Source organism: Penicillium mononematosum, assembly GCF_028829835.1.
Source record: "Penicillium mononematosum strain IBT 11891 chromosome Unknown utg000001l:1.0-4488741.0:1.0-4491989.0, whole genome shotgun sequence".
NCBI lineage: Eukaryota > Fungi > Ascomycota > Eurotiomycetes > Eurotiales > Aspergillaceae > Penicillium > Penicillium mononematosum.
This window is the reverse complement of record NW_026643271.1, coordinates 4,102,628-4,126,525: the sequence shown is the minus strand read 5'-3', so window position 1 is coordinate 4,126,525 and position 23,898 is coordinate 4,102,628. Positions and strand designations below refer to the sequence as shown.

Here is a 23,898-nt window from a genome sequence, read left to right as displayed (position 1 = left end):
TCTTTCTATTCAAACTAGCAAAGCAAATGCCTTTTATAGGCTGCACAGGATAGGATGATCTCAATGGGGTTCATATACATATGTAAATTGCAAAAAGAATTTCCGAAAATGGAAAGGCTTGGCGCAAACTTCGGACAGCGCAGCTCATCAACTTCCCTTTACCTCGTCGCTTTTGACATATCCCATCTACCATACCTGTCACTTCTGGCGCTTCCATTGCTGTCGCCTTTCCGCTCTCTGTTTTCTTTATAGGTCCCATCTCGCGACTCTATACCGTTGACGCGACCGTGAAATATCCCCAGGTGAGTGCCCACGCAAAACACCCCTCACTACATCTTGTTATTGCGCAAATACCCATTGCTTCTTTGGTGTAATGTGCCTAGCAGCTCCTATTTCATTGTTTCCAAGTTTCTCTGTTTGTTTTTGTTCGAGTTCCCGAGAGCAAATGAAGGAGAAGGTGGACACGTGCAAATTGACAGCGTACCACCTTCTCCCGCATGAGTCTCTATAGCGGGGTATTTTAAAGGCCATGCTTTGTGTGACATCCGGTGAAAGCATGTGTGCTCCATGATATGTGATCCCAAAGGGACAAGTGTGCTTGCCGTGGTTCTGCAGAATGCGCCGGAATCCGGGGCCTACAAAGACCCTGCACTCTAAGCTTTTGAGATGACATGCTGACAGTTGTGGCTTATAGGTGGCCCAGAACTTTCTTACCCGGTCCTCCATTGACCTCGTCAAGCACTCTGATCGTGTTATCCCTCTACCCCGCACAACATGGCCATGGACGCCAAAGAGATTGAAGCTAAGGCCAAGGCCTTGGGCAAGGCCGCGACATCGAACGAGCCTCCAGCCGTGATTCTGGGCCTCCTAAAGGATATCCAAACCGGGGTCCGGGCAACCGAAGACCTCCTCCGACAGACGCGCATCGGAATCATCGTCAACAAGTTCAAGCAAAGCAAGTCTCCGGAAGTCGCGCGGCTCTCCAGCGAGATTGTCTCCAAGTGGCGGACTGAGGTGAACAAGCAGAAGCAGGGTGGTGGTTCGGCAGCCAGTCGGGGCTCGAGCGGCTCTCCGCGACCAGCGCAAAACGGTACAGGGGTGTCCACCCCAGCCGCTGCTACACCCTCCGACAAGGCGTCGAAGCTGTCCGTGCCTCCAGATAAGCGAACCTGGAAGGCAGACGGGGCGGAGATCAATCACACCGGGAATCGAGTGCGGGACAGCTGCACGGGGCTGATGTACGATGGATTGTGTGTTGGGTCGACCGAGCCTCCGAAGGTTGTTCTATCGCGCGCCATTGCAGTGGAGGTTTCCGCCTACAAGTACCTGGGACCGGAGACGAAGGAGGAATACCGCACGAAGATCCGCAGTCTTTTCCAGAACCTGAAGAACAAGTCCAACCCGAAGCTGCGTGTGCGTGTTATCGAGGGAGAGATTACCGCTGATCAATTCGTGCGCATGACGCACGACGAGCTGCGCTCTGTTGAGCAGCGTGAGGCGGATGCCAAGATTCAGAAGGAGAACATGGACAAGGCTATGGTTGCCCAGCAGGAACGCAGTATCAGTAAGAGTTTGCAGTGCGGCAAGTGTGGCCAGCGCAAGGTTACCTACACCGAAGCTCAGACTCGTGCGGCTGATGAACCGATGACCCTGTTCTGTACTTGTCTGCACTGCGGCAAGTCCTGGCGGCAGTGAGCTCGGGGGACGTTCAGGAGCTGCGGGAGCGGAAATGTATTATTCTTGGGACTTGGTGTTTCTTTCTGCTTTCCTTTTCTCTTTTTCGTGTTTTCCTTCTTTTTATCAAGCGTAGGCTGTGAAAGCCGACGCTGGAGTTCTACTGTGGGCCTTTGATTTCTTCCAAAGTTTCTTCCTCTACATCTGTTTCCCTTTCGGGAGCAAAGCTCGTCTGGGCAAATAGAAAACGGTCGTGAGCTATCTACCAAAATCCAGATATCCCAATGATCGATCCCAACCTTTGAAGTCTTACCTCCATAAATAGTTGTTGCGATACTACCTAAACGGTATATGTCGATATCAACAAACACAACGTCATATTTATGTCACCGCCGCCGATATCAGACCTCCAATCCCCCCCAATATCACATCAACACCTCCAAAGCCATCAAGAATTCCTCAACATGACCACACGCCCAGATCTCCTAAAACCAATCCACGCCTTCCTAGAAGCCCTAACAAACCCAAACCCAAAAGACCCCAATCAACTCCTCTCAACCTTCACAACTCTCCCAGAACCTCTAGTCCACGAACACGGTCTCCCGCAACTAGCTCCCTTTCTAGGCCGCCCATTCACCGGCCAGGATGGGATAGCAACTTACTTCGAGCTTCTCTCATCACTGCTGTCTATCAAGAACATGGCCTTCGAGCCCGAGGAGAGCTGGGTGGTTGATACGAGCTGCATGGCTGTTTCGTTACGCGGGACGGCAACGTTCGTCTGGAAGCAGACGCAGCAGGCATGGGACGAGACGTTCGCTTATCGCATTAAGCTTGCTGCTGATGGTGGTGGGTCCGGGGAGACGGGGAGGTTGGCGGTTTGCGAGTATCATGTTTGGGCGGATACTGGGGCTGCTTATCTTGCTAGATGCGGGAGGTTAGGGGATCTAATGGGTGGTGGTGAGGATTTTGAGCCGGAGGAGGGGATCGCGTAAGAAATATAGATCAGCCAAAAGCCAAGATACACCCCGGAGGTAGTGCCAATCATATGGAGAGTTTCATTATTTGGGAGATTTTTGTCTGGTCTACATAGCGTCCAGGTGGTATACGCGTATTCTATACCATGTCTCTGCCGTTCCCGCCACATTATTCTATAAGACCGGGGCAGTCTATCCCTCGAAGACGCTGTGGTTAAGCTCAAACCCTATATCCTTAGCCATATTCTGCATCTGGGCCTCTATATCATCCTCCATACCACCACCCAGATGCAAGAATTGGCGCACCTTGGTGAAATAGAAGAAAATATCACTGCTAAACAGCACGAGACGGAAGATAAAATGGCGACCGATGTTACGGATCTTCTCGGCCAGCGGCAGATCCGGCGACTCGATAAGCGCACGCGAAGCCCAGATACCAGTAATCTTAACACGGTTCACCGGCGAGCCCAGAAACTGGTTATTCCCTTGGACGATACGCAGGTTGCGACCGATGAAGATCAGCTCCTGCGGCCACTTGGTTTCGTCGCCTAGTATATCGCGGATCGCCTTGCGCATCCCCTGCTGCATCTCGTAGTGTCGCTCTGCACGCTCCCGCTTGCTGAGTCCCTTGAGACCGCGCTGTGTAGACATGTCCCCGCCTTTGTAGGGACGCATCAATGTCGCTGACGCGAAGAAGTCCGGGTTATTCACGCCCCAGCCCTTGACAATCTCGCCCAGCGTGCGATTATCGAAGGTGAGGAGGGCTTTCCAGAACCGCGCGTATTCGTGTCGGAATCCCGGTTCCATGTGGATGTACAGACCGTGGTCGATCAGAACCAGCTCTGGCTCTCCGGATGGCTTGCGGCGGATGAAGATATTGCCCGGGTGCGGATCGCAGTGGACGTATCCCCACAGGAACATCTGGGCGGAGAACAGATCTACCATAGTTGTCATCACGTCCTTGAGAGACAGTCCCAGTCCACCGCGGTTGTTGCGGCCTCGCCAGTAAGTGCGGTCCGGCTTGGTTTTCGACGCGCTCGGGTTTCGGTCCGCAGAATTCACCTCTGGCCGGTCAAGCGGTGTACCGTGACAGCCGGGACTTCCCTGGCCCCAGCCGCCGCGCCAGGGCCGCGTGATGGCGTCTTTGTCCCAGAGTCGTACGCCTTCTACCCATTCGGCAGTCATGACGCGCTTCGAGCTCAGTTCGCGATATACACGAGGAATATACACGCGATTGCGCAGGCGAGGTTCAGCGGCTACTAGCTTGGCCATGTTCTCCGAGTTGTCTGCTTCATTCACGAAGTCTGTTTCGAGCGAGAGTCTCTCACTGATATAGGGAACAAGACTGTAGAAGGGGATGTCGAACATCTTGCTGTAGATATAGGTCACGACTCTATAATTTCACTGTTAGCATAATATCCCCTCGCGGCTCGAACTCGGACAACTCACTTGAAAGCCCAGAGATCCCACGCCAATTGCTGCACGATCTCCCGCTTTTGGATCTTGATCGCGACCTCGGTGCCATCCTGCAGACGAGCCCAGTGAATCTGGGCAACACTGGCACTGGCTCGGGCTTTGCGTTCCATCACGCCCTTGTCAGGGGCACCCGTAAACGAGATACCGAATACCTCCTCAGGTGACTTGCCAAAATCCTCACGGATGACTTTCTCAATATCCTTCCAGTCATTCTGAGGCGCATCATCAAACATGCGGGAGAACATTGCCTGGAACTCAGGGGGCAGGATGGCTGATTGCATCGCAATCGCCTGGCCTATCTTCAGGTAGAGGCCGCCATTATGTCTCAGTAGGTCTGACAGCCGTTCTGCGTTGCGGGCGTGCACGGCAGCAATAGAGCTGGCCAGTGGCGGGTGTGGGCGGAAATTGATTTTGTAGTCGAGGGCGACCAAGATGCCGAGGGAAAAGGTCCGGGCTGTCCGGGTCAGCGACGAGGCGTAGAACTGGCTGTCGATGCCGTACGCGACGCCTGTTGCTAGTGAGACGTAAATGATTCGGCGTAACCATTTGATGGTTCGTTTGTATGTTTTTGCTTCCTTTGGTTTGCCCAGGGAGCTTGGTGACGGTGGCACGAAGGGTTGGAATTGGCTTGAATGGACATATCGGTGCGGGCGCCAGATGGAGGGACGGATGCCGGTGGGCCGCAGAGAGCGGAGGAATGTCGCGTGCGCCATATGGGATTGCGGAAAGGCGGATGCCGAATCACTGCATGGCGTTGGAAATCAAATCCAGTGTGATCTGAGGTGAAGGCAAAGTAGTGAGAAGTGTCAAGTGTTAAGTGCCAACTTTCAAGTAAGCCCTGGAGATGTTCGGCCCTGTCGTCATCCGCGGTAGCTCCGCGTGGAGTCGGAGTCGGAGGAATTCAGCAATGGCCATATTATCTACATATACAGGGTGAGGAATGAGACCAGCATATGTATGTGATATTAATTACATGTATAGCACTATTTACGGTTATATCCAGATATCAATCATAATTCATCATGGTCATAAGGCCCCAAACTGTCACACACTTTCGCATAATCCCTCATATTCTGAGGGATCGTAGTATCCCACAGCTCATCGCTCTCCAAGAACCTGAGTTGTTCCTTGCATGATTCGTCCGAGGCCATTGGTATCAGAGCAGGAAGATGTTTGATCGAAGCCTTGAGGAAATTGCGCTTGAAGCAGTTGCCGAACCCAGCCAATGTCTCCGAATCAGAGCAGATATGTACTCCACCACCTAGCATTGGTCCACAGCTTTCCTTGATGCTGAGCGCAACATTGTCGCCCATCTTCAATAAAGCCTCTTCTTTGTGTGGCACATTCATGCGCTGCACCAGGCTGCGAACCGCGGGGACAAAGGTGTTGTTGCGCGTCCATAGATCCCAGTGAGGGACAGTCGGCTGGCATCCAACATCACAGATTTCACTCTGGAATTTATCGAAAAGGTAGCCCGGTCGGCTAACCAGCGCGGAGACGACTTTGAAGCATGAGGTGCCGATTGCTGTGACGGGGGAGAAGAACAGGACGAGGACGAGGAAGACGCGATCGAGGAGAAGGTGCATCATGTGAGATGGAGAAAACGACCTCGGGAGAGGATGAGGAATAGAAGACCGAGATGGAACCCTAGAGATCTTCCAGTTTTTTTGGTCAGGGGAAGAGCTGGAGGTGAGATCTGATTCCCCCGCATTTGTGGAGAACTCGGAACTTCTGTCATCTTTTGATATTCACTGACCAGGTGGGATTCATCTTGAAATGGATTTGGATACTCACCGTGATCCTTTCAGGTATCTCTATTTCCTTTCTCTTGCCCTGAAATCCTCTAACTATAGCTCTAGTGACGACTCTGTGGAAATGCCCATAAACCTAGAAGAGGTGGACTCCCTAGAAGCTATTGTTATCATCGACAATGAGCTGGATCCGCTGTCTCCCCCAGCCCCAGATACCGTTCAAGTCTCGGGAAACCTGGGGGCAATTGCCATGGGCTCAAATCATACGTTGACAGATCGCGGGGATGCCTGCAAGGAATTAAGGCTAGAAGATGTCTGCTGCGCAGCACATGGCTTGTCAATTCTGGTGGTAAGACGATGTTCTACCAGTATACTCTTGGATACGGTTTGGTATTAAGCCTATCATATAGACTGCCACTAAAGGCGGCAAGAAGCACACTATTCTCTTCGATGCTGGTCCTGAAGAGAAAGCTTGGGAGAGAAACGTGAAACGGCTGCGACCAAATCTCTCATCTGTGGAAGTGATTCATCTATCGCATTGGCATCGAGATCACTCCGGTTCGTGATTCTTAATGGAAATGGACACATTGACGCATATCCCTTTGGGCTGTTCTGACTTTTGCGTAGGTGGTCTTCTGCGGGCAATCCGCATGATAAGCGATGCCAAACGAGCCGAGAGTCGCTCTGGGGACCTGGTCGCGGACTTGCACCCAGACCGACCGGTTTACAGAGGCATTGCTCTGCCCAGTCATATCATTTCCCTCGAGGCTGACCCTACCTTTGAGGAGATTGGAGACGCAGGTGCGGTGGTCGATAAGCGGAGCGAACCACACACTGTGCTAGATGACTTCTTTTTGGTCTCTGGGGAGATCCCACGAGTGACGCCGTACGAGACAGGTCTGAAGAATGCAGTGCGATACGACGCTGACGAGAATGACTGGTTCTCTGACGAAGCCATCGTTGATGAGCGTTCTCTCATCTGTAATCTCAAGGGTATATGCATCTTAAAACCGGCACACAGGCTTATTGAACTAACATATTCTTCAGGAAAGGGACTTGTGGTTTTCACTGGATGTAGCCACGCTGGCGTAGTCAACACCACGAAACACGCCATCGAGCTCACCGGTGGAACGGTACCTGTTCACGCCGTTGTCGGTGGATTTCATCTCGCCACCAGCGACGCGGACCAAATACAAGACACAGTAGCAGATCTCAAAGGGCTCGATCCCGCCGTGCTCATGCCGGGTCACTGTTCAGGCTGGCGGGCCAAGTTTGCGATTGAGAAACACATGCCCGGGTCATTGGTACCCTGCACTGTAGGATCAAGAATCACATTCTGATTCGTGTTGTATTAGTTTCGTCTGATACATTGATACTCTTTGAACCCGTTCCTTACAGGCTCATTCTCCACGTGGATTCAGGGTCTTGGTGCGAAACCGCATGGCATGGGTTGCTCGGAGCAACGAGTCTCATCAAGGGGCAATCTCGTCATCGGCTCGGCATAACTTGTTGGTCGGATTCTGGTTCCTGACATCACTCTATCTCCTTGCTGCATTTTCTTGCGATCGGAAGAATGCGGGATGGATGCGGATGACTGTTTCTAGGATTATGATACCTAGGTAGTCAGATGATAATGCTAATAATAATGATACTGAAACAGATACAGTCGAATAGGCGTTGATGCTTGTGAGCCTGGTTATAGCCCAGGTTATGTGACAGTAATGAATGATATATATGATGTGGAAATTTTTAATTTTCAATACACATTCTCAATAAAATATGATATCAAGAAATTTGGAGCCGCATGAGATCTGTAGTTTAATAGTCAGACCTGATATATATATTTATACCCAGCAGCAATTGTGCGCTAGCAACATTTACTTCCTTCCAGTCTATCGGACTCGGTTGTTAGTGATATATAATATCGCATATCTGCTGAAGCAAGTTCAGTATATATGTCCCAGAAAGAATCCAAAGTAGATATCAATTATATCCAATACAGCATCAAATCTTTACTGATCTTACAACCTCGTGTCCAAGTACCATTTCCGTGCACGTTTAGTCCTGTACCCATGTCTAGATAAGTCGAAAACCGCTTCACCATCCACTAGATACAATAGGATACAGTGTAACCTCCAAGGCAGTAACTACACCCAAGGACGCCCGAGGTCAGCTGGACTAATCTTCCACCTCCGTTGTGCTTTGTTCTACAGCCAAGATCCCTTGGAAGTAGATATCTACCGAATCTTCGAGGTACAGCATACAAATATCAAGTAAAACAGTCAGGCGCCGTCTTGGCCGGAGAAAATCCCTCAGCGGCAGAGTCAGCCCAAGCATGGGCATAGCGACCTGAACAAATCTAAATGCGCCCCTGACAGCGCCACGCCCCTCACAGGCGACACCTCCGATAAGAAGCACGTCCCTACATACAACATATGTATATTTCAATTGCTACATACGTACTGATGTGCATGACTCTGTACCCCGTTCACAGTACAAGCATGCACACTGCCCCCGCCAAGACGCAAACACAACAAGCAGTCCTCCGTACCAACACCACCCTTGCGCTTGTTGACTCCCTCTCCTCTCCACCCCGCCCCACGATCGAAGCTGGACTCCATGACCTCACGCCGACTCGATAGAGAAAAAAGGGGCTGGTCAGAGGTCAAATGCTCGCCAAGACGATAATGCGGGAGGAAGGTATGCACGGTGTGGCTTGGCGTCGGTGGACAGGTACAAGATGAGGGCGATCAGCAGATCAAGGGGGGGGAATTCCTAGCATGGTCTTTGGTGCGATAAGGAAAAGATACTTGACATCATTCAATGACTTTATCGCATCGTCCTTGGTATAATAATGTAGACTCATGCCAAGAACATATTTGAATAGTGTCGGTCCTCTTTTTTGGCGCCAAGGTCGATTGTCTGAGGGAGACAGGGATGAGATGCAATCATCGGGATGATTTGCGCATTTATTTTTGAGAGTTGTCGATGATTCCTGGTTAGTTTCCCTTCTCTTTGTGGTAGCTGAACACATGCCCAGGTGTGATCTATGCTATACGCATCACTCCGTATACTCCTCCCTTATGGGGCAGATCGTATTTGACGATGCATGTCATTGAGACTCCGGTTCACATCGGACTATTGATATACCAAGACAATGAGAACAAGGATGTAAGTCGATCATGCATCCCGTTCCGAGTCTCATAAATGGGCAATGCCCAGTGTACATACTGCTTAGCCAAGAAACTCTAGTGAAACAGAGCAGTGAAACTCGAGCACAATTGCCGTCCCCCTCTGTTGTTGGATCTTGGCTTTGTCTGGCTATCGTCGATCATGGAGTTTAATCCCACATTGGTGCTATCGTTGCATTATCCATCCACTCACTGCGACGAATGCTATCTATAGACAGTAACACACACAGCACTCCAGGCAGCATGTCGATCCCCCAGTATCCCCCACGAATCTATCCCTGTTTTGCTTGGCATGTCCGGACAAGGTATCCCAGGACAAGCTCACGGTACCCAGGTATACAGTACATGTAAGACCTTGAACACAATAAAACCACACTGACGGCGTTTGAGTTATAGTATACATATGTATATCCTCGACTCCGCCCCTGAGATTGAAACCAGGCACCGGTAAAAATTGACAATCGGCATTGGGTGACCGGGGAGTTTAACGGTGGCTATGCAGATCTGCCGATGCACGAAGGTGCATACAAAGAGAAATATATATCGTAGCCTAGCAGGCAGTCTTATACCACTTTCTAACAATAGTAACAGAGAATTAAATAGCAAATAGCAACGGCTATACTACATCTCATTCAATCACAGTCACCATCATAGTCTCCGATCCTATCGTGACCACCGCCGATCACTTGTGCCCGAGTGGCAGTGACAGCCAGTCCGAGACGCAATACTGTAACGTTTAATTCGGTCGAAGCAGTCGCTCTGTGTTTCATTGTATCGATATAACACAGCCAAGAGGAATATCAATACTCCATACATACAATTATTGAGTACATCGCTGCAGCACGGGGAGATAGGGAGCGTGTGCATTGTAGACTCGACTGTTTTCGCGTACAGGGTAGTTCGGGATACCTACCCCATAACATCTCTCGCACAAGGCACAGGGGACATACTATTCGACGATGTATTACCCCGGAGCCATACTAAAGAGGGTAATTATTGTGTCAGTTCTGTATGTTGTGCATACTTGCCTTGCGTCACAGGGGAAGAACAACAAAGTGACATAGCATGTCTTTGCATTCAATGTTGATTTGTTATTTCCCAATCTAATGTAGATAGATAGCACAAACCGTTACCGACACCGGACTGTCGCGCCAATCCCAGTAAATAGTGATGTGCAACTGCCGTATATGGGAAAGTAGCAAGCGCGGATAATATCCGTTTTGCTTGATCCCTGAAATAGCACTTGCTAGTCGTGAAGGTTCGCGTCGGGTGTGGGGTGTTTGTTCTCCTGTCGATCACGACCAAAATGGGAAGACTATCTAAACATGCGGTCTGTCTTGGATGGGGTAATCTGGTCTTATGGCTCTGGATTATGACTCAAAGTCGCGTGAGTTGTCTTAGTACAGAGTACTCCGTAGAGGTGTGGGTGTTTGTTTATTGATTGCTTTTTTGGGTATGGCATGGTAGCTATGGATATTGTATGTCATCATTGCTATCATCATTGCTATCCTGGAAAGGCTTAGATGGAATGATTGTGCGTGATCACACGAGCTACCCGGGATAGTATGTTTCTCCGTGCGATCTCCCCGGTCTGTCTTAAACACCGGTCGAAAGACTCGGATTTACAGCATACAGTTATTTCGACCAAATTGTTAAACCCCGAAGCTAGAGACGGACAGACGTTCTGGCCAGGATGTTGGCCATTGTTCGTTTTCGCTTTTCGCTTTTCGCTTTCAGCGGACTGTACTGTACGTATTCGTATTAGGAGCGTGTCCGTAGGTGATTACGAGGATCTGATCGACACAGGGTTTGTATGCAGCCAAGAGAAAGGTGTAACATATACGATTTTGAGTATAATGTATGCACACAATTAAGTTGAAAATAATAGACGTGTAATCAGTAGTGTACTCGTACTTCGTACGGAGTACACAATCGAGCTTGTTGAATAGGGCTGATCAACTAATTTTCGCACTATTACTTGGTGGCGTGCAGACCATAAATTATGAATAAACAAAGAAAAGGACAATTTACCCGGCAAAATGAGGACGACGTCAACCAGAAACGAACAATGAACTGGCAATGAGGCAATTAAAATTCGATATGTACAATATAGGAAGACCACTGGGCAACTTCAACTGAAACTGCGTGCCGAGTTCCCGCGTGCCGCGTCGCCCGAGTCGGAGTTTCGACACGGGATCACCGACACTGGCCGAGGTGCAGACTCGGCCAGAGGCCACACAACACAAGCCAAGACCGGGAGGGGTCCGACAGAATCCTGAGTCTCTGGTCCAATGATATGTCTCGAGTGAGAAGCCTCAATATTCGGGGTATTACCCGCTTAAGGTAAGAATAATTCAAGCCTGAACGGGCAATAGTCTGGAAAGCACAGACACGCGGGGCTGGTTTCCGAGGTACGTACTATGTTGTAGTTATTTATTCCAGGCTTGAATGGACTGTTCAATTCGAATAATACAGAGTACTACGTACTCCGTAGGTGAAAGAGAGATGATAGTCATTTCGCAAGCTATGACCATCCCCCCGAAAAGGCACAGCGTCATTCCTCTCCGATGCCGACTCTGGAGATTACTCCGGACAATATTGGACTCCGCAAGTTGTAAAGAGAGGGATATTGTTACATTGCATTTAGGTTTCAATTTCCATGCGTTAAACACGGGTAGACAAAATATCTCTCGTTTCAAAAGGCTCCAAGATCTCCTGCAAGTGCGGGAACAACATGCCACTATTCCTAAATAGGGCTTGGGGTGAGGTAACCCCGTGCACGGAGTCGACTTGCGCGATATTCAACCCGCGTTTTTGTCTTATTGCTTTTCTCCTCGGCCTTTGTTTCTCCATGGGCAGGGAAATTCTGGGGTGAACAAAGCTGGGCTTGGCGAACCGCACTTTGGCTAATAACAGTTACGGTGGTACTTTTGGTTTCTCGATATATTTATGCAACATCATGATCTATGGATGCACGATGCATGACAAGTGACAAATCAACCAGAGCGTCAGACGAAGGACCTCCGCGGACAGCTGGCAGTTGACTCCGTAGTCAAAAACGTGATAATAATGCGAACCCTTGTCGGTGTGAATAAAATGGGCTAGAAAGCGACAGAAAATGCCTCACGATCTGGGATCGGCAAAAGTCCTCGGAGTACCAAGTCTGACCGTACCAGGTACGCGAAGCTAGGCGTACTAGGATACACCGTATATGGTAAGATATACTCCGTAATCTAGGAACGATTTGGCAGGCGGGCGATCATTCAGTGGGTCTGCCCACCGGTGAGGGCTTGATTCAGATGGTGGGAGCTTTTCTAAGCGTATTTAAAGATATCTGATTCGTGGAGGGAAGCCTGTCCCATCGCACTACGCGCGCTACTGTAGGTACACGGCTGCGAGGCGAAAGCCAAGACCGTGCTAGGAGATTTGGTCTTTGATACCTGGCCAGTAGACGTCGATAAAGTAATGCCAATGGCAATAGTGTGGGTTCAGGATCTGGATTTAGGTGATTTGGCCGGGGAGATTAGGTTGTGTGTCCTCATCATCATTTGTTCTGACATTATACCTATACTTCCACAATAGACACACTTTTTTAGGGCTATCCCTATAGAACGCTCGTTGACGGCATGTCCAAGCCGGGTGTAATTTACATGTTTTGGTACGTATTTCAGTGGGAAATCCACTCGGACCTGGTACGGTAATTAACTGAGTCAGCTGTTTCTAGGGGGTATGATTGGTGGGGGACCGAGGTAATCTCGCTGCTCGGATTTTACCCGAATTGGAAAAATTGATAGTACCTAGGTACATTTCCGCGTATTTTCAAAGTATGTGGTAATAATAGCATTTGGGTTAGTCTAACAAAGGCATAGCGAAAGCGGCATGATAAGAGTCATGACGTGATACTGTTATTCTTATCATCGGACGTTATGAACATTAATTCATATTGTGCCGACATCCGTCGATTAGAGAGGTAAGGAAGGAAAAGGGTAAAATAAAAAAAGGAAAAATCCCGTTCACGCCCACATGCAGCGTAAGCTGCATTGCATCCATGGTACAGTCACCTCCAGGAAGCCTTCTAGAAGACGTCCAGAACACCCTAAATCGATAACCACACGCACCGAACTGGGTCCACTCCGAGAAATGTATGATCACTCGGCACCGAAACCCATTAGGGCCAGCCTCTAGTTTACTCTGCACGCAGCATTTTACATCTCGGTCTCTCCGTGCTCACCGTCCTTTACAATTGTTAGCAATGGAATCATAATTTTCCAGTTGCCCCGGTCCGGTCCGGAGTGGCAATCATCTACTCGGGCAACGCGAAACGATTTTTGAGGCATTTTGTTGCATGATGCAGGACGGGAGACAACACAATCGGAAAAGGCCGTGCTTTCGCCGTCAGCAGGAATTGATCGCGCGGTGCTTCCCCAGATCAACACCTCCAAACCAGACGGCATCAGCGGCGCGATCGCCCGACACTGCGAGGAATGTTCGATCCTCATGTCACTCCCGGTGGACGTCGTATCGTGCTTCACGTGTAGAGGGATCCTGGCGGCTACGTAAAGCACATGTCCGACCGAGGAGACAAGGGTGATTCGCCACGTATAGATCAAATCGTGTACGGAGTATGAAGTACAATGGTAGTCGAAGGTTGTTGTTCTTGGGTAATTGTGTAGCTTCCGATGGGATGGGAGATCGTGAAACATGTTCCCAGCCCCCTCCCCCAAAACCATATACGGACATGCCGTGAATCCCCGAATGTTATTGTTACGTCTGTTATATTATTGGAATTATTGAAAAGTTGGCATTACTCCACGGCTACGGAGTAAAAGATCAGCAATAATGGCGAGGCTACAGTTACCTCACATTCTCCAAATCAAAATTGATTGTGGACTTGACCACGACATTACATTTTGATATTGCGCACGTGTGTGTAGTACAATCTACCTCCTACGGCGGATATTGTCCCACAGCATGATCCACGGGTCGCAGCGTGGGGAAGAGAAATGCCCTGTAAAGTAATAATTTCCTAATTCTCGATGCTTCGATTGCCCGAGCCATTTTTCCATATTCGATTGGGGTCCAAGAGAGCTCTCCACTTATGCGCCTCGGTTTTTGGAGATACTGAAAGGTCGTCGGCCCGACAGAAATTTTTTTAAAACCAGAACAATGGCCCAATATCCTAGTCCAAATGACTGATCCATCAAAGAAAATTCGGTGCAGGGACATCCAGTGACCTCGGCGGCGCTGAGGACAGTCCTCCCCCCCGGATCGTGCACTGCTGCCAGCCGGGCTTGGCTGACGTGGGATTTTTGAATGGCTAAACGGCGAGAATCCCCCGGAATAATCGTAACTCAATTGGACCTTTTTCATTTTCCATAATTTTTTTTCCCTTTGTTGCTTTTTTTCCCTCATTCTCGCACGGGGCTGCAGGAGGACGAAGCGTAAGCGTTGCATCGAATAGGGGTCAGTTGCGGATTTCAGACTCCACTCGCGGCCGGCTTCCCGAAAGAGTTTGGCCCAAGAGCTATCTGTCTTTGCAGCTATTCCTTTGATATGGAAGAGATGAGACAGGGGGTCCAGAGTGACGACACTGGGCTAGATAAAGCGGGATTGTGGTCTCTTTCTTTATCTTTTTAGGGGAAAACCAATAGCTCCTACGGAGTATGGCTCTAGAATGGAAGGTGATATTTATTTGATATATTATCACGGCCAGACTCGGGAGCTCCATAATTTCCTCTCGTTCAGATGCCCGCAATTGGCTCGCATAGTGAACGGGCACGTCTGCCGCGTAAAGCGCCGGGCGCCTTTGATTAAAGTATATGTTGTACAAAGTACATACTCCGTACTGGAGACGGGATGACCGACAGGGTTGTCTGAGGGATTATCGCAAGCCATCCGCACTCGATCGATAGTAGCGCCTCTATATTATTGTACGATGTACGGAGCGAGAACGAGAGGAGAAATTTGTCTAGATCGCGTAGACTCGGGATATTGATATCGACTCTCCCGCACCGTTGTCCATCGCCAACGGCGCGTGCACGATCGAGGGAAACCCCAGCCCCGAGGAGATTGGTCTTCTGGGGAAGAATTGCCAAGGGCACTCACCGGAAAGCCGGGGTGTCTTCCAAACATTGAAAGTATGGGAATATCGCTGCCATCCTATAGAGTTTCTGATTGACTAAAGTGACAGCACTGGCTTACCATAAACTATTTACTACATTGTGATTTTTTTTACTACATTGTGATTTGAAAACGAGATCTCATCCAATGGCATTCAGCCTTATTATGTTGCATACACCGGGAAGCTTGATGTGATCCCTTGAAGGTTCAGTCATGGAGGATCACCCCAATAACATGCATCCGATGACCCCTGTTATACTTTGTCGAGGATTTACCCGCAGGGCACCCTTTTGACATCGCGAACTAGGTTTGTTCCCTGCTGGGCCAAAGGAAATTTTGTCTTTTTTGGTCATGCACACTGTCAGGCGATCAATGGAGCTATGTGCTGGCCGAGAGGGTAGCAATAGTCTATCATAATTAAAGCGATGAAGCATCCAAATTTTCCCATCTTGACTAGGCCACCTTTCACAACATGGCAAAGCCAGAATGATTGCCATATGAGATTACGTGAAGCATTCCAGCTGCGCTCTGTCCAAAGAGACCATATTAGAATCAGTGCTTGGGAACATCGTCGGCGATCAAACAACGATGAAATCATCGGCCGGCGTCTGCACCCGATGATTCGATCAAAGCCGCCCAGTTATTACAAGGTGTTAGTGGGCGGGGACTTTTGCGGTCGTGCCGACCAGTGAGAGGCACCGAATTAAATGACGCTTCTGGGGACGCTCTCCACGAGGCCAGGGGGCGGAAAAGAGAGGGCAGAGATCGACCGTGGCAAGAGGTACGAACGAGGCAGCTTCAGCGAGGGAAGTGGAAATAAGAACAGTGTGCGTATTGATACCAGAGTTGGAGGAGGGCCCCAGGAGCAAATTAGCTAATTGATGACATAACGGTAAGAATTGTAACTTTATTGTCAGATACAGTGTAATTTTTGTTGGCCCGGCATGCTTCCAATAGCATTGGCATACATATCAATAAAAAATCAAAATCTACCGCTTCCGGGACCCCTTGCTATGTTTAAAATGGATTGGGTGTGACGGCCATGCGATATTGTCGTCACCGTAGTCACTGTGGCATTTTTTGTTCCTTTTGTCACCTGAGTGGACTCTCCACGGGTGAAAGCCGGACTCGGTCGAGAAGAGAAAATTGAACTACGGAGTATACATAGTGTAGTCCGACTCCGTAGCAACATACGGAGTAGGGTAAATGAAAACGTATCCGTATCAAAGGACTATCCTGGGGCTATCTCGGACCATGTCGCTCATTAGAGGAGCATTCTCCTGCAAGGGCATTCCTGTCTATTCCTTTGCCATGCCCGTGAATTCTCCGTTAAACAGCTAACTTGCCTAACTGCAAATCGGAATACATCAGATTCGCTGTACCAATTCCATTAGTTTTGTTTTTTTATTATTTATATTTCTCTATGTCTTGGGGTCTCGGGACACAGTAAGGATCGAAATGACCCCAGACACAAAAATCGCGCATAGTCAGAACTGGGGCATATCGGCTAAGGCATGGAAACTCGTGTAAAATTGTGGTACTCCGTACCAATTTCATACGGAAGTGATGTCTGTGGAGGCCAACTCGGCAGCTCATTGCCGGTAGCAGAGACCTCCAGAGGGAGAGTGGTATCGGTATCAGGTTTTTTCAATGTTTTGGGGCTAAGCCGAGTGCAGTGTCGGCCCCACTTAAAGGACTGTGCCTTGGAGATGACTGGCTGCAGCCGGGTATCCGGTTGGAGTTTTCTGGGTAGGGCAAGGGGTAAAGTCTGGTATTGACCAAGAAATCACATAACGCTAAACCGAAAGGGGAAGAAAAATGGGAATAAAAAACAAAAAAAACATGCGAAAAACAACCAAAAAATACCAAAAAGTCAAAATAACCCGAAAAGAATGATTCCAGAGCGGGTCAAAAAAGGTACCTGGGTTATACCTTCCCCAGCAACCATTTTCAGAAGTATTTCCCCCCTCAGATTGACAAACACGGGATTTCGTGCAAAATACCTTTCCCCCCATTTCAATCGGTCCCCAAATTATTTATTATTTTTTTAATTCCCAATTTTTTCAATTTCAATTTACAATTTTTCTTTTTTTTTTTTATTTCCCTCACTCTTTTCTCTCATTATCCACCAACCCACTCCGGTTCCTTCTTTTTGACCCCCCCGTAATCCATTATAAAACAGTCCTTCCTTCGCCCATCTCATTTTTCTCTTTTTCTCTCTTTACATAGGATCTGTTCCGACTCTGTCATACCCGTCATTCCGTTGTCTTTACTCATATCGTTGGGTTCCAAGGCTGTGTGAGCCGAAGCAACAACAATGGCGGAGCGGAGAATTTCCTATGCTGTTGACGTCGAAAATGGTGAGCGTCACACCCGTGAGGCTGGTGATGAGGGTAACCTCGACGAGTACTCTGCTCTCAACCGGTACATCTCGACTGCCCGCGACAACCGTCGTGGCTCCACCTCGAGCGCCGGTGCTCTGAGTTCGGGCGAGGAGAAGAAGAAGCCCTGGTGGAAGTTCGGTGGCAAGGCCGCTGGTGGTATCCAGGATGGTTTCGTTGCCCCCGATGACTGGCTCGACACCGACCTTCGCACTGGTCTGAGCACCAGCGATATCGAGCCTCGTCGCAAGAAGACTGGCTGGAACGAGCTGGTCACTGAGAAGACCAACATCTTCATTCAGTTCATTGGTTACTTCCGTGGTCCCATTCTCTATGGTAAGTGGGCTTTGACATTCGTCTCAATTGACGCGTCTTATGCCAATTGATTGACTAACGTGTTCGTTGCTGTACAGTTATGGAACTTGCTGTCCTCCTCGCTGCCGGTCTGCGTGACTGGATCGATCTCGGTGTTATCTGTGGTATTCTTTTGCTTAACGCTCTCGTCGGTTGGTACCAGGAGAAGCAGGCTGCCGATGTCGTTGCTTCTCTCAAGGGTGATATCGCTATGCGTGCTATCGTTGTCCGTAACGGCCAGGAGGAGGAGATCCTCGCTCGTGAGCTCGTTGCTGGTGATATTGTTATCGTCGAGGAGGGTACCGTTATCCCTGCCGATGTCCGCCTGATCTGTGACTACTCCAAGCCCGAGATGTTCGAGGCCTACAAGGAGTACCTCGCCAACGCCACTTCCGACGACCTCAAGGAGAAGCACGGTGATGATGACGATGATGATGTTGAGACCCACCAGGGTGTCTCCCTCATTGCTTGTGATCAGTCCGCTATCACTGGTGAATCTCTCGCTGTCGACAAGTACATGGCTGATGTCTGTTACTACACCACTGGTTGCAAGCGTGGCAAGGCCTACGGTATTGTCACTGCTACTGCTCGTCACTCTTTCGTCGGTAAGACTGCCGCCCTTGTTCAGGGTGCCCAGGACTCTGGTCACTTCAAGGCTGTCATGGACAACATCGGTACCTCTCTGCTCGTTCTCGTCATGTTCTGGATTCTCGCCGCCTGGATTGGTGGTTTCTTCCGTCACTTGAAGATCGCTACTCCCGAGCACAGCGACAACAACCTGCTCCACTACACCCTGATTCTCCTGATTATTGGTGTTCCCGTCGGTCTTCCCGTTGTCACCACCACCACCCTCGCTGTCGGTGCGGCCTACCTCGCCGAGCAGAAGGCTATCGTCCAGAAGCTCACTGCCATCGAGTCTCTCGCTGGTGTCGACATTCTCTGCTCTGACAAGACCGGTACTCTCACTGCCAACCAGCTTTCCATCCGTGAGCCCTACGTCATGGAGGGTGTTGATGTTAACTGGATGATGGCCGTCGCTGCTATTGCTTCTTCCCACAACATCAAGAACCTCGACCCCATCGACAAGGTTACTGTCCTTACCCTCCGCCGCTACCCCAAGGCCCGCGAGATCCTTTCCCGCAACTGGGTTACCGAGAAGTACACTCCTTTCGATCCCGTCTCCAAGCGTATTACTACCGTCTGTACTTGCGATGGTGTCCGTTACATTTGCGCCAAGGGTGCCCCCAAGGCTATCCTCAACATGTCTGACTGCTCCCCCGAGGAGGCTGTCCTCTACCGTGAGAAGGTCACTGAGTTCGCTCGCCGTGGTTTCCGTTCCCTTGGTGTCGCCGTCCAGAAGGAGGGTGAGCCCTGGCAGCTTCTGGGCATGTACCCCATGTTCGATCCCCCCCCGTGAGGATACCGCCCACACTATCGCTGAGGCCCAGGTTCTCGGTCTCTCCGTCAAGATGCTTACTGGTGACGCTATCTCTATCGCTAAGGAGACTTGCAAGATGCTTGCCCTCGGTACCAAGGTTTACAACTCTGAGCGTCTGATCCACGGTGGTCTCGCTGGTTCCGCCCAGCACGACCTTGTCGAGAAGGCTGATGGTTTCGCTGAGGTCTTCCCCGAGCACAAGTACCAGGTCGTCGAGATGCTCCAGCAGCGTGGTCACTTGACCGCCATGACTGGTGATGGTGTCAACGATGCTCCCTCTCTCAAGAAGGCTGACTGTGGTATCGCTGTCGAGGGTTCCACTGAGGCTGCCCAGGCTGCCGCCGATATTGTCTTCCTCGCCCCCGGTCTCTCCACCATCGTCGATGCTATCAAGCTTGCCCGCCAGATTTTCCAGCGTATGAAGGCTTACATCCAGTACCGTATTGCCCTGTGTCTCCACCTTGAGATCTACCTGGTTACCTCCATGATCATCATCAACGAGACTGTCGACTCTTCCCTCATTGTCTTCATCGCCTTGTTCGCTGATCTTGCCACCATCGCCGTTGCCTACGATAACGCTCACTTTGAAGCCCGCCCTGTCGAGTGGCAGTTGCCTAAGATTTGGGTCATCTCCGTCGTTCTTGGAATCTTGCTCGCTGCCGCCACCTGGATCATCCGTGGTACTCTCTTCCTCGAGAACGGTGGTATCATCCAGAACTTCGGTTCTCCCCAGGAGATTCTCTTCCTTGAGATTGCTCTGACTGAGAACTGGCTCATCTTCGTTACCCGTGGTGGAAAGACCTGGCCCTCGTGGCAGCTGGTCATTGCCATCTTCATCGTCGATGTGCTTGCCACCCTCTTCGCTGTTTTCGGCTGGCTCGCCCCCGACTGGGAGCAGACCTCTCCCCCTACCCCTGGTGGCCCCGGCTTCTCCAAGAACAACGATGTTGACATTGTCACCGTTGTTGTCATCTGGGCCTACTCCATCGGTGTGACCATCATCATCGCCGTTGTGTACTACCTCCTGACCATTGTTCCTGGTCTTGACAACCTTGGCCGCAAGACCCGCTCCAAGGCTGACACCAAGATCGAGAACATGATCGCTCACCTCTCCAAGCTCGCCGTCGAGATGGAGAAGGACTCCGAAGGAAAGACTCGCTACACCCTCGGTGCTCGTGCCGAGGAGATCGAGGACAACGAGTAAACGCTCGTTCCTTAGCTTTTTTTGCAACTCGTTACTGATTCGAGGTCTAATTTCTTTTATCTCCCTGCGATTACACGCAAATTTTGCCGTGCCACCTACCTGAACATGCATGACGTGGGAGTCAAAAAGGGCTCCGTCTTTTTTTGCTTCCTTTTACCCGTATTATAGACTTTGTGTGTTTCATTTACCCCCTTGGCTGTGGTTTGCTTTCGAGTTGCTAGAGTCATGTTTTCATTCTCTACGTGTATGTATGTCGTTAATAGTGGCACTTAGTCAATCTAAGGGATTCTAATTATTTCTGTTCCTCGTAATTTCCATTTGTAGCATTGTAGCATTCCAGTCTTGACGATCTTTCTCTACTCTTGCTTATTATCCCGCTATCCTCGCCCCTGTTGATCTAACTTCGTTGTACGCACTGTGTCTTCTCCCATCTCCAACGCTGACAGGTGGAAGCCAATTCTCCGTCCCCATACTTTTCCCCCGGATGAATTTCCACTTCGCGGAGACAAGCTTCCTGTGAGACCCCCTCTCTTCCCAAAATGGACGAACTACAGAGAAATACCACAATGCACTCAACTATCTAATTTACTCCTAACCCATCTTGGTATTATCCATCTCCCAATTTTCCGTCTTATGCTGCAACTGGCTATGGCTTCTATACAAACCCCCGCTCTCCAAATGCCTATAAAAGAATAGTAAAACCACCGTAGGCCGTACCCATCGGAAGTGAGCAATCACCCATACACCGCAGGCACGATGCTCCCATCCATCCTTTCCCTTCTGGGTCTCCTCCTCTTCGCCCTAGGAGCCAATACCATAGCCATCCAACCCATCTCCAGACAAACCTGCCAATCAACCAGAACCCACTGTCCCCGGGGAACCCTAATTGTCAGCGCAACCTCTAAACACGCCTCTCATAAAACCATCCAATCCGCCATAAACTCCCTCCCCGACGATGAAAGCCCACAAACAATCCTCATTCTAGAAGGTACCTATACCGAGCAAGTAAACATAACCCGCTCGGGCCCAATAACCCTCCTCGGCCAAACAACCTCCCCCAAAGACGCAACCCGCAACCGCGTGCGCATCAACTGGGCAGCTGGCAACAGAGACAATACCGGTGGCACCGACAATGTCTTCTTCAGCGTGATGGTTGTAGCACCCACGCTCGAAGCGAGTCTCACGGGCACAGGACCGACCGGGTATCCCGTGCCAGCTGATACGCCATTCGGAAATAAGGATTTCCGAGTGTATAATGTCGACTTTGATAATACTTGGGCTGAGTACTCGGACGGACCGGCGCATGCGCTGAGTCTCAGTCGTGCCAATGGCGGGTTTTATCACTGCGGGTTTTATTCGTACCAGGATACTGTACGTTCTTCTAACCATGCATTCAGTTTTTCATTCGTTGGGATCATTCGCACCACCAACACAAACACACACTAACCCCTCCACAGGTCTACATCGGCAAACTCGGCAACGCCTACTTCTACGAAAGCATTCTAGCCGGCCAAACCGACTTCCTATACGGCTTCGGCACAGCCTGGATCCAATCCAGCGCCCTACAGCTCCGCGGCTGTGGCGGCGGCATAACCGCCTGGAAGGGCACCAACACAACAACCCCAAACAAGTACGGCGTGTACGTAGTTGACTCTAGCGTGCGTGCAGCGAACGCCTCCATCGCGGCTGATATCAAGGGTGCGTGTGCGCTCGGCCGGCCGTGGAATAGCCAGCACCGGTCGATCTTTGCGCGCTCTTACGAGGACGGGAGTGTTGATCCGCGCGGGTATATTGATTGGGTTGTTGATGGTGTTTCGAGGTTCGAAGAGGGCGTTACGCTTATGGCGGAGTATCGGGCTTACGGGCCTGGGGTTAATGAGACTGGTCGTGTTGAGGGTGGTGTTACTTCTGTTCTTGGACAGGAGGAATGGGAGATGTATAGTACTCCGCAGAAGGTTTTCGGGGATACGGAGTGGGTTGATTGGGAGGTTGTCAAGGGGAATTAGTGGGATGGGTTGTATAGTGACATTCTCATATAAACAGTTTTGATTGCTTTACTCCTACTACTAATGCATCACGCATCAGGCTCCTGGCGCAGCTCCCCAATGGCCTTCCCATCTGAAGTCCCATAAGTATCTGCATATCTCCCTGCCATCCACTCGTGGACGGTAATCGGGGGATATCTAGAACCCTCCTCTGCATCCTCACAGCCAGGAAGACACCGGATAGTATAGTTCGGATTCCCCGAGAAGAAGAAGGGAACACTAAACCGCTCCTTGCCACTGGTATTAATGACGCGGTGCAGATTCGACAAGTACCGATCATTCGTCCAGCGCATCATCATATTCCCCAGATTAACAACATACGCCCCAGGCACTGGCGTGACATCAACCCATTCAGACGACAGGTTATTCCATACCTGCAACCCGCCCGTATCATCCTGCAGGAGCATCGTGATAGCGCCGAAATCGGTATGAGCGCCGATTCCTGGACTCGCCTTAGTTCGTTTTCCTTGTGATATTCATTCACATGTTAAGACGGGGTTTCCCACTAACCTCTCTCAAGATCGGACGCATCAACCTCCTGGGACGGATAATGAAGCAGTCTCAGAATGGAGACGGGATGATCGCAGAAATCGCCAAAAACATCTTCATCCAGACCCAGCGTGCGCGCTATAACTTGCATGATGGCTACGGCAAGCTCGATCATGGCGTCGTGGTACTCGTCCATGACGCGACGGAAGCCTTTCGCGTCGGGGACTTCGGAGGGGTACTTATTCGGTCCTTGGCCGAAGCGTCGCTGGACGACGTATGGATCATCGAGTGGCAGGTCCTTTCCGAGGTAGAAGCCTTCTTTGAGATCGCCTTTTGTGCGTTTTTCGAAGTTTTGAGAGCGTAGTCGTTCGTATCCGCGGTTGAAGCCGCCACTGGCTTTGGGATTTAGGTAAGTACCTTTTTAGGTATTTGATGGAGATGGGAGCGCTGTATTACCTTGGTTGTATTTCTCTTTCGTTTCCAAGGGGAGGTTGAAGAATTCACTCGAGTGTTGTAGGACTGCGGCTTGTAGTTCGGTTGGGATGGCGTGGTTGATTAGCTGGAAGAAGCCGAATTGTTCACACGCTTGTTGGATTTGATGGATGAGGTCGTCTTTGGTTGAATCGTTGGCATAGAAGGCTGTTGAGAGGGTTAGATACTTTTATTAGAGTATAGAATATACGGTGCTGGAGGGCGCTTCTTACGGGCGAAATCTATGATAGGGGGTTCGTTAGGGTTCATCTTGAAGGGGCGTAGTTAAGTATTGATGGAATGAGAATATAGTCTTGAATAGTCATTTAT

At 50.1% G+C, this 23,898-nt stretch overlaps 9 protein-coding genes across 9 annotated transcripts; 6 read left to right on the top strand and 3 right to left on the bottom strand.

Moving 5' to 3' along the window:
- Positions 1 to 774: 774 nt before the first annotated feature.
- On the top strand, positions 775 to 1,695 carry N7519_001570 (transcription elongation factor DST1; the record flags this gene model as incomplete). Its single annotated transcript, XM_057288348.1, has 1 exon — positions 775 to 1,695. The coding sequence occupies one exon, from the start codon at positions 775 to 777 to the stop codon at positions 1,693 to 1,695; it is 921 nt and encodes a 306-aa protein (XP_057154431.1).
- Positions 1,696 to 2,138: 443 nt separating this feature from the next.
- N7519_001569 (uncharacterized protein) lies at positions 2,139 to 2,666 on the top strand (the record flags this gene model as incomplete). The annotated part of the gene is made up of 1 exon (XM_057288347.1): positions 2,139 to 2,666. The coding sequence occupies one exon, from the start codon at positions 2,139 to 2,141 to the stop codon at positions 2,664 to 2,666; it is 528 nt and encodes a 175-aa protein (XP_057154430.1).
- A 174-nt stretch (positions 2,667 to 2,840) lies between these two features.
- Positions 2,841 to 4,837, bottom strand: N7519_001568 (ABC1 kinase family protein; the record flags this gene model as incomplete). Its single annotated transcript, XM_057288346.1, has 2 exons — positions 2,841 to 4,041; positions 4,098 to 4,837. The coding sequence occupies 2 exons, from the start codon at positions 4,835 to 4,837 to the stop codon at positions 2,841 to 2,843; spliced, it is 1,941 nt and encodes a 646-aa protein (XP_057154429.1).
- A 297-nt stretch (positions 4,838 to 5,134) lies between these two features.
- Positions 5,135 to 5,710, bottom strand: N7519_001567 (uncharacterized protein; the record flags this gene model as incomplete). The annotated part of the gene is made up of 1 exon (XM_057288345.1): positions 5,135 to 5,710. The coding sequence occupies one exon, from the start codon at positions 5,708 to 5,710 to the stop codon at positions 5,135 to 5,137; it is 576 nt and encodes a 191-aa protein (XP_057154428.1).
- A 190-nt stretch (positions 5,711 to 5,900) lies between these two features.
- Positions 5,901 to 7,215, top strand: N7519_001566 (MBL fold metallo-hydrolase; the record flags this gene model as incomplete). Its single annotated transcript, XM_057288344.1, has 5 exons — positions 5,901 to 5,932; positions 5,984 to 6,224; positions 6,286 to 6,433; positions 6,503 to 6,868; positions 6,923 to 7,215. The coding sequence occupies 5 exons, from the start codon at positions 5,901 to 5,903 to the stop codon at positions 7,213 to 7,215; spliced, it is 1,080 nt and encodes a 359-aa protein (XP_057154427.1).
- Positions 7,216 to 17,503: 10,288 nt separating this feature from the next.
- On the top strand, positions 17,504 to 19,338 carry N7519_001565 (uncharacterized protein; the record flags this gene model as incomplete). Its single annotated transcript, XM_057288343.1, has 2 exons — positions 17,504 to 17,903; positions 17,981 to 19,338. The coding sequence occupies 2 exons, from the start codon at positions 17,504 to 17,506 to the stop codon at positions 19,336 to 19,338; spliced, it is 1,758 nt and encodes a 585-aa protein (XP_057154426.1).
- A 52-nt stretch (positions 19,339 to 19,390) lies between these two features.
- Positions 19,391 to 20,563, top strand: N7519_001564 (uncharacterized protein; the record flags this gene model as incomplete). The annotated part of the gene is made up of 1 exon (XM_057288342.1): positions 19,391 to 20,563. The coding sequence occupies one exon, from the start codon at positions 19,391 to 19,393 to the stop codon at positions 20,561 to 20,563; it is 1,173 nt and encodes a 390-aa protein (XP_057154425.1).
- Positions 20,564 to 21,319: 756 nt separating this feature from the next.
- N7519_001563 (putative pectin methylesterase) lies at positions 21,320 to 22,569 on the top strand (the record flags this gene model as incomplete). The annotated part of the gene is made up of 2 exons (XM_057288341.1): positions 21,320 to 21,934; positions 22,021 to 22,569. 2 exons carry the CDS (start codon positions 21,320 to 21,322, stop codon positions 22,567 to 22,569), a joined length of 1,164 nt encoding a protein of 387 aa, XP_057154424.1.
- A 68-nt stretch (positions 22,570 to 22,637) lies between these two features.
- Positions 22,638 to 23,838, bottom strand: N7519_001562 (isopenicillin N synthase family dioxygenase; the record flags this gene model as incomplete). The annotated part of the gene is made up of 4 exons (XM_057288340.1): positions 22,638 to 23,050; positions 23,119 to 23,493; positions 23,554 to 23,736; positions 23,802 to 23,838. 4 exons carry the CDS (start codon positions 23,836 to 23,838, stop codon positions 22,638 to 22,640), a joined length of 1,008 nt encoding a protein of 335 aa, XP_057154423.1.
- Between the last annotated feature and the right edge of the window lie 60 nt (positions 23,839 to 23,898).